The 9,500-nt window shown below is 39.1% G+C and overlaps 1 protein-coding gene across 1 annotated transcript in view; it reads left to right on the top strand.

The window, feature by feature from the left end:
* Nucleotides 1–9,500, top strand: part of XPO6 (exportin 6) — a 124,102-nt gene that overhangs the window by 29,745 nt on the left and 84,857 nt on the right. Inside the window, exons 7-8 of the mRNA XM_006877057.1 lie at nucleotides 4,577–5,030; nucleotides 8,289–8,415. Of these exons, the coding sequence (XP_006877119.1) occupies nucleotides 4,577–5,030; nucleotides 8,289–8,415 (581 nt within the window). The remainder of the gene's footprint in view (nucleotides 1–4,576; nucleotides 5,031–8,288; nucleotides 8,416–9,500) is intronic.

Here is a 9,500-nt window from a genome sequence, read left to right on the forward strand (position 1 = left end):
TAATATTCCATTGTATGTATGTACCACAACTTGTTTATCCATTCTTCAGTTGATGGGCACTTTGGCTGTCTCCATCTTTTTGCTGTTGTAAATAGTGCTGCTATAAACATTGGTGTGCATATATCTTCTCGTGTTGTGGCTCATTTTTCTAGTGGGTAAATACCAAATAGAGGGATCGCTGGATCATAAGGTATTTCTATTTTCAGCCTTCTGAGGAAACGCCATATTGTTTTCCAGAGAGGTTGGACCATTTTGCAATCCCACCAGCAATGTAAGAGTGTCCCAGTCTCCACATCCCCGTCAGCATTTATTGTCTTCTCCATTTTTCATCTTTGCTGTTATTGTTAGTGTGAGATGATATCTCATTGTTGCTTTGATTTGCATCTCTCTAAGGGCTAGTGATCGTGAGCATTTCTTAGGTAGTTATTTTTGATAAGAACCATTAAATTTTAGTTTTACTTGACTTCAACTTAAGATATTATACTGAAGGAATTGCTGAGACTATATATATATATTTGAGGAATTTTTTCGAGAAGAAATGTTGTTAGGTACCATGGAATCAGTGTCAGCGTTCAAGAGGCTGTAAATCTTTATGGGAGCAGAAAGCTGCCTCATTTTTCTCCCAGTTAGTAAAAGAGAACTCTAAAGCTAAGAAAATAACAATAATGAAAATAGATTTCTTATTGAGTGTTTTCATTTTAGTCCATATATATTTTGAGATGAAAAAATTAGCTACCACATCTTGTATAATTCCTACATTTGATTTAGTGTTTGCCTTAAGTTTTCTTGCCGTAGCTTCACTGTTCGTTAATTCTTCATTTTGATTCATCTTCTTATTTGTGTGGCTTCATTGTACAGTATTCTCTGTAAGAAGACTTTGTGAATGATGTTATTAGCTGAGTTTTCCATGTTTGAGGAAATACCATTTACCCCTGTGCTCAAAGGAGAACTTGGAGTCAGGTCCTGTTCTTCCTCCTGAGCTTATGGGGACTGCACCATGGTTGGCTGTTTTACGGGAGAGCTCTGCATCAGGCGTGGGTTTCCTTTTTGTGTATGTGCTTGTCCTGCCTAGATTCCTTCCTTATTCCTAATGTTCCTAGTATTGCTCACGCTATATCGTGCTTTTCTTGGGCTAGAATATTCCCTTTCTTCTTGTGGAATCACGTCTTTATTTCAGGAAAGTTGTCTTGTATGATAGTTTTGAATATTTTCCCTCCTTTGTCTTCTCTACAATCATTTTTTTAGCTTTGCTTCTCTGTTTCATTTGGTGTGGTTTTCTTTAGCCTCAAGCTTTTCAAAAATCAAGCCAAGTGTAAGATTCAACTGGAGAGCTTATAAAAGTACAGACTTCTGGACTCCATCCCTTCAAGGTTCTGCTTTAATAGATGGGGGTAGGGCCATGATAATTTGTCTTCCCAATAAGCTCCCTGCATACTGATGATGCAGGACCATGGACCTATCACATTTTTTTGCCTCGGAATCTCTTCACTCTTTTAAAATCATTGAGTTCCTTAAATAACTTTTGTTTGCATGGGTTATATCTATTAATATTGAAAGTCAGAAAATTGTTTAAATTCATCATAAATGACTATTATATATTAAATATATTATATATTTAAATAATTATATATTAAATATTTTGATGGAAAATAGCTATGTTTTCCAAAGCAAACAGAAGAAATTTACTTGACAAGAGTGACAGTGTTGTTACATTACATTATTGCAGATCTTGTTAGTGTGTGTCCTATTGAAAGATAAGCCAGTTATTATTGGGTTGGTTCCAAAGCATGGTGACCTCATTAATTTTAGAGAGTAGATCACCCCTGTCATTTGAGGTTTCTTTTGGTGGACTCAGACCTCCAACTTTTCCAGTAGCATCTGAGTGTATTAACTGTTTGCTCTGTCCAGAGATGAGTGAAAGAGAGCCAGAATCATTTATCTGCTTCTTTATTCTATCTTTTGCAATATCTCATGTACTATTGATAACTCCCTAGAAAACTCAACCACATACTTGTGAGATCATGAACATGAGAAAGGCAAATAAAATCTTAGTATTCTTTTGAAAATCATTTGAACACCTGAATCCCCTGAAAGGATCTTATCGAGTCATCATGAAGGGTCGGTAGACGGAACTTTGAGAACTGTTACTAGCTATATAATACTTGGGTAGCTTTTCTTTTCAACTACAAGTGCAGATAATAAACTTAATTATATTCCCATTTCATAGCACTTGCATATCATTTGGTTTATGCAATTCTCCTCATTTTTGTTATTCCCCTTCATCCCAGTTTTCCTCTTATTATTGCTGTTTTGGTGTTGATAATGTTTATCCTTTTTTGGGTACCAACAAGCTCTTGTAAAAACTTAAAATGTTTCAGGTAAATGTATTTTACTGTATGTAAATGGTATGGTAAGACTGTGATTCTGCTTCTTTTTATGCAAGTTAATATGTTTTCAAAGTCCCTCCAAGCCTGTGCTTCAGTCCATTGCTTCTGTGGGCTGTATAATGTGCAGGCCTGTCTGCTTCTGGCCTCCCTGCTGTTGGTCTCTCCACAGCTAACTGACCCAGCTCACAGGCAGTGTAGCAGCTTGCTCAGCTCTTAGCTCTTTCCCTAGCAACAGCTATTTGCTGTCACAAACTCTGCTACAGAGCCCCTTCTGGGTCTGTTACTGCCAGTTCTGTCACATGGCTCCTTCCCGGCTTCTCACTGTCTTCAGTGTTTGATTTCTTTACTGATACTACAGCTCTCTGCTTCCTCTCCCTTTTGCCTTTCAACCCCCCTCTCCTCCTATTTGGGAAAGGAAGCAACCAACAAAAACCAACCAAAACAACTTGTAGAGTTTGGTTACTTATATAAGCAAATTCCGTGTCAATTCAAGATATCCTCCCAACAGAACCATGATCTGACCAATCTCCATGGTGGACCTCAAGTCGCTCCATTTGTATACAGATCAGTCCCTGCCAGGTGCGCTGACCAGTCATCACAGTGCAAACAGGGCTAGACAATAAGTGTCCAGCCCAGGAAATATCAGTCAACCTGCACACAAGTCATAAATCCTCTGGGGTAGAAAACAACTTAGTAGAGACTCTCTCTCCCTACCCCTATTTGGTTCACCAAGAATTAGGGGAAAGGGGAGAGATCTCCCACACTGTTTTTCCAAAGGTCTTAGGAAAAAGGCCCCATAAAGGAACTCATTTCACCACAGTGAGGAACCCTGATTGTTTGAAACTCCCTTTCAGCATAAACATTGCTGAGATTTTATCCTGATCCTGGAACCTCATGGGTTTCCTTGAGAGTTGCTTTGGGACACATCCCCAGGAGGGGAATTATCAAAGTGAACAGGATGTTTACCAGGATGCAGAGTGCCAGGTTCTTTCGGAATGGCTGTCTTTTTGCCAGTGCCACATGAAAGTTCCTATATGCATCCTTCTTCCTTAACACTTGGCCTTATCTAACCTTCTTGTTTTTCTCAGTCTCCTTTTAATTTGCCTTTTTCTGGTTACCAGTGACTTTGAGATCTCCTGGTATGCTGATTGCCTATTTTAGTTACTTCTGAAAATACTCTTCATATTTGCTGCTTATCTCTAGATTGGGATTGTATTTGTTGGTGTGTAGGGTTTTTCTTATATATTTTAGATATCAGTCCTTCTTGGTGTTAGAAATGTTTAATACCTTCTTGAAATTTGTTATATGCTTGATACCTTTTCCTTTGATGTCCTTTGAATAGAAACTCTTAATTTTGATGTTAATTAAGATTTTTTGTTAAGGTTTTTATCTCGGTAGTTTTGAGAGTGTATCTTAAAACTTTCTTGAACATGATAATACTGCTATAGATCGAAACATCAGAGGGAAAGCTGGGAACTTATATTAAGAACATATATGTTGTATGTTCAGAAACGTCCAAGTGAATAAATAAATGAGTAAATATTTATAGATTGGTAGCACGTTTTGTTACTATTTTAATAGATTTCCTGCAGATTGTCTATTGTTCTTAGATTTCTCTCATCTATATTTCTCATATATGTTTCTGATGCTTGTATGTGTTTTTTTAATTTTAATGTTTTACCTTTTGGTTTAGGTCTTTTATTTATTTGGAGTTCAACTTGGTAAATGGTATTAGGGGTCTAGTTATTTATCTCAGTAACAGTTATAAACCTCCCGTCCAAAACAAACAAACAAAACAAGATCTTGATTTTGGAGAGAGTTGTTAACTTTTTATTGTCGTTTGGTGAAATTTTACAGAACAGATGAGTTTATATTATACTTTTTATAATTGGTTATTTGAACTTGGATGACTTGGCTGCTAACTGAAAGGTTGGCTGTTTGAACCCACCCAGCGACTCCAAGAGAAAAGGCCTGGTGATCCTACCAGATAAAGATTGCAGCCTAGAAACCTCATGAAGCAGCTCTGTTCTGCTACTTGGGCCACATTGAGTCCAAATCTACCAACACTGAACATATTGGTACTATTTTTTCGGGGGGGTGGTAGTGAAGGTGAGTTATTTAAAGTAGTTTGTAAGAGATTTGACAGCAGATATCTTAGAACCATTTTGTTATTATTTTTGAATGTTTAGGTGACCTACTTAGTAACCTGTTGCAGAGTCCCAGTTCAGTCAAACTGTTGAATCAGCCAATCCCCATCCTTGATGTGGAGAGTGAGTATATCTCTTCTCTGGCCTTGGAGTGCTTGGCTCATCTCTTCAGTTGGATTCCTCTATCGGCCAGCATCACCCCATCCCTCCTTACCACCATCTTCCACTTTGCACGCTTTGGCTGTGACATCCGGGCCAGAAAGATGGCATCAGTTAACAGCAGCAGCCAGAACTGTGTCTTGGGTCAGGAGCGTGGCCGGCTTGGAGTTCTGGCCATGTCCTGCATCAATGAACTTATGTCTAAGAACTGTGTGCCTATGGAATTTGAGGAGTACTTACTGCGGATGTTCCAGCAGACGTTCTACCTCCTGCAGAAAATCACCAAGGAGAGCAATGCCCACACGGTGAAGAGCAGACTGGAAGAGCTGGATGAGAGGTAATGGATTCGGTGTGGAGTTAGTCGGGCCCTAAGAAAGGGCCAGGGCTCTGTATCAGTGTGCTGCATAGTGTCTGTAATCCTCTTTGATTTCAGACTTTGGGACTCCTGGTAAGGAACAGAAAGGTAGGTGTGTACCAGTAAGTCTAAGATTAGCTGGAAGGGCTAGGGTGGCTAAGGGAAATGAGTTGAGTGTGAAAAGTGATTGTCAATTGTGCAGGTTTATTGTCTCCCCCCGTCCATTTTCTGTCCTCCTTCCCACCCCTGTCTCCTCCTCCTCGCTGTATGCCTGCAGGTCTGAGGTGTGCAGGAACCAAGACTGCTGCTCATGCAGAGCCAGGAACAGAAGAGGTCCATGGAGGTACAGGACTTGCAGTCTGCTCACTCTCAGTTGGTGTGTCGCTTGTCAGTTTTTACTGTTTGCCTTTTCCCAAGTGAACATCTTTCAGGGTGTAGGAGTGGTACTGTATTTGCACCATTGGTGAGTTCTCATCAGAAGTTAGAAGTGCTGAGGTGGGCACAGATTAATGCGGTACACACCTATGTTTCTTCATTACTGTCCTCTTGAATTGGGCCTGAAATGACCTAGCTCTTTTTTTCTGAAGACCTTTGAAGCACACCACAGTACTATGAGGCAGAGTCTCGTTTATTTCCCTTGCAGATGATATCATATATGTATCTTACAACTTTCATGAATATGAATGATATACTGCTATAGAAAAACCAGAGAGAAAGTTGGGAACTTATATTAAGAACATGCATGTTGACTATGTTCATAAACTTCCAAGTGAATAAGTGAGTAGATATTTGTAGATTGTCTGATAGCAAATTATGGTAATATTTTAGTCAAATTTCCTTGTTTTTAGATTAAATAGAGGAGTATAAGGTTAGGTGCTTAATGTTAGAAAGTTTAAAAGTTAACAATTTTATTAGGTTTTTTTTAAAGTTAAAAGAAAATTGGTTCATAAGATTTTGGTTTGGTTCATTACAAACAAGTTTTTTGTGAGATGTTCTTTGCAGAACCACGAAAGAACTCATAGCGAATATGGTAATGCTTTTAATTTCATTGCTTAGTAATGGTTTTCTATACTAAGACTATAGTATTCTACATATAACTTTACATAACTTTTTTTTTCTTTTATTGAAAGAAAACTGGTCGAACAGAATCTGAGTGATTATACCAGTGATCAAATATCAGTTGTTCTGCCTTTTACTTGTAGCATACTGAAGCACAGACATTGGGTTATACCTTACATTCAGGTGATAGAGAAATGTCATCATGGATTATCTGTGTATTGATTTTGCTACTTGTAATATTTATGCTTTTGGTTTTATATTTTAATCCTATGCTTCCAATTGCCCTGTGAAAGCTGAGAGGTGCCTGGAAGCAGAAAGGTGACATAAACAATACTGTGTGCTTGCTTCCTGGCTCTTGGGCCCCTTACCACTAATTCTAAACAGCTAAGTCAATCCTCAGTTGTTTAGGTGCTGCTTAACCAGGTCCTTTGCTTCTCTTCTCCTTCATTGCTTCTTTTCTAACTTTTGACTGTTCATTAGCACCTGTACCAGAAGGTGGGCATGGACAAGAAAATGAGGTGAAACCAAATGGGTGGTTTTAGCTACTGAAACGCCTGGTCATTATTTCTCAATTGGGTTGGAGAATAAAATAAAATTGAGATTGCTGGTGATTTTACACCTGACTTGTCTCTGTTCTTTTAGGCGTGCTCAGGGACTGAGCTCCTCTTCCTTAACAACAGTAACCTGGTTCACAAACTTGACTCTGTAGTAAAAATACAGTGTAATAATAAGCTGACTGAGGAATTCCTGCTCTTGAGGATCAGTGGTTCAGGACATCAGAGGAAAATCTCTTTCTACTTTTCTATAAACAGTTCACATTTGTGCCTTATGAATTTTTTTAGAAGCCCTAGTAGCATAGTGGGTTACAAATTGGACTGCTGACTACAAGATCAGCAGTTCGAATCCATCAGCTGTTCCTCAGGAGAAAGATACGGAGATCCTACACAGTCTCCCTGTGAGTCGGAACCGACTTGACAGCACACACAACCACCACCACCATGACCATGAGTGGTTATCAAGTCTTTTCAGGTCCCATGAGCCACAGAGACAGGCTTTCTCCTTATTACACAAATTCATGTGCTGTTTTTTTTTAAACGCTGCTTATTTCTTTGAGTGAGCCAGCCATATAGAGGTCAGACAGATAGGTTGGCCACCCTGACGGTAATAAGTCTCGGGAATACAAGGACAGTTTTATATCTGGGCCATTTTTATTGTCTCCCCTTTTTTATTTCACATATCTCTGCTTTAAAAAATAGCTTTTTTGCAGTTCGGAGCCTCAGAAATACTTTGCGCCATTACTAATTTTGGCCAAGGCTTAGTAAGTATGTACCTTTTAAAACTGGCCTCTGAAATATGATTTGTGAAGGTATGGCCATCTCATTTTCTAGTCACCTTTTGGTATTTAGGGGCTTAAAATGACAGTGTCTGAGATGTGAGAGTGATGATGTGCTGTGTATTTACATAACAGATATCTCTTATCCTTGCAGCTGTGACCCACACTTCTGTGAATACAAATGAATTGAAAGTTCATTGTGATGTGAAAAGAAAGTTTGGGAGTGGATGGTAGTCCATTCTGCCCTGAGCTGGCTGTGTGACCTTGAGCTGGACTTGTATCCCTCTGGGACTATGCCTCATCTGTACTGTGGAAGCGTCAGACTGCATTGTCTCTGAGGCTGGTCCAGCTCTCATTTTAAAGTGGGTTGGGGTGTACTATGTTTAATTAGCACTGGGAGCTAGAGTGCAGGTAAAAATAAATAGTAGGTTGCAAGTTTGTATATTGCTTACCTGGATGTCATGCCCTGTGTTTTGTTTTTGTTTTTAGCACATTTGTTTTAGTATTTTGGCCTCCTAGCAAAGAAAACCAGCCTTCTAGACTTCCCAGATGGAAGTCTTATCTGGGTCATAGCACTAATGAGTTAGAACTCAGAGTACTAGCTTATAGGAAGCCTTAGTAGTAGGTAGTGCCTGAGGATTAAAGTTGCTTTTCTGCTATGTTTCAGGTGGTAATGGAATGAAGGGTTGCCTGTCCTGTAGGTAATTGCTGTAGGCCTTTATCTTTTTATCTGAAAATATATTAATATATTTATATACTGTGTATTGAAAGAAATTTGAATTGAAGTTTTCTTAGAAGGCGGTGGTTGGATTTCTCACTGTCACTTTTTGTCTTCTTGTCTCATTTAGCTACATTGAGAAGTTTACTGACTTTCTCCGGCTCTTTGTGAGTGTTCACCTGAGAAGAATAGAGTCCTACTCTCAGTTCCCTGTGGTGGAGTTTCTGACACTTTTGTTCAAGTATACATTTCATCAGGTAAAGAGCTCCAAAAGCCCTTCCCCTCCAAAAATGTCTACCTAGTTATTTTTAAGGGAAAGAACTTCTTTATTCATTTTATTTCCCAAACATTTATACACTGCCTTTTGTGCAAAGATGGACACATTTAACCTCAGAACAACTCTGTGAAGTAATTGCTAGTATTATCACCTCCATTTTACAGATAAGAAAACGGAGGCACAAAGAGGAACTTGATAAAAGTCATCCAGTTAGTAAGCAGTGAAGCCAGAATTTGAACCCACAGAAGCTGTGCTCTTAACCACCATTATGTCAGAGAGACAAACATTGAAAGAGTGAAGTTAGAGCCTTTAGTTTTATTCTGTAACTATTACACTTCCCAAGAGAAGATGATCTGTAATACGTGGTGCTCTCAAGAGTTCATTTTGGTGATTTTGTATTCCCCTCACTCCTCCATTCAACAAACACTTTTTGAGCTCCTGTTATTTTTCAGGAGCTAGGCATATACCCCTCAAAAGCAAAGTCTGTATTTTCATCAAGTTAATATTCTAGATGTGTGCATGATAGAACTGCTCCACAGGATTTTCAAGGTGGTGCATCTGGGTGGGTTAGAATTACCAACTTTTCTGTAGTTGTTGAGTGCTTGCCTGTTGGCACCGCTCAGGGCTTCTTTTTATATATCTGAGGTAGTTTCTAAAAAATTATGGAAAGATTCTGTTATCTTTTAATTTAATTTTCCACAATTTTTTGAAGCCCCCTTTTGTGTGTGTATTTTTTATTTATTTAAGTTTTTATTGTAAATTATGTGGATTTACATGGGAGAACATTAGCTTTACATTCATCCTATCGTATATCATTTCATTGCCATGGTTATAATCCCCTCCGTACATAATCAACCAACCAAATTGTATACCCTGCAAGCGTCATCAGCACACAGCCCCTCTCCCTCTCTGGGTCTAAATTCCCCAGCGGCTCCATCTCTCTACGTCATCGTCTCTGCCTCTATCTCTGGCGTCACTACGTCTCTGGGTAGGGTCCCGCTCTCCGCTCTTCTCCCTTGATGATCCCAGGGATCTCTGCTCCTGGACTGCAAAGTCAGTCACTCC

This window comes from Chrysochloris asiatica, unplaced genomic scaffold, assembly GCF_000296735.1.
Source record: "Chrysochloris asiatica unplaced genomic scaffold, ChrAsi1.0 scaffold00440, whole genome shotgun sequence".
NCBI classification, from domain to species: Eukaryota; Metazoa; Chordata; class Mammalia; order Afrosoricida; family Chrysochloridae; genus Chrysochloris; species Chrysochloris asiatica.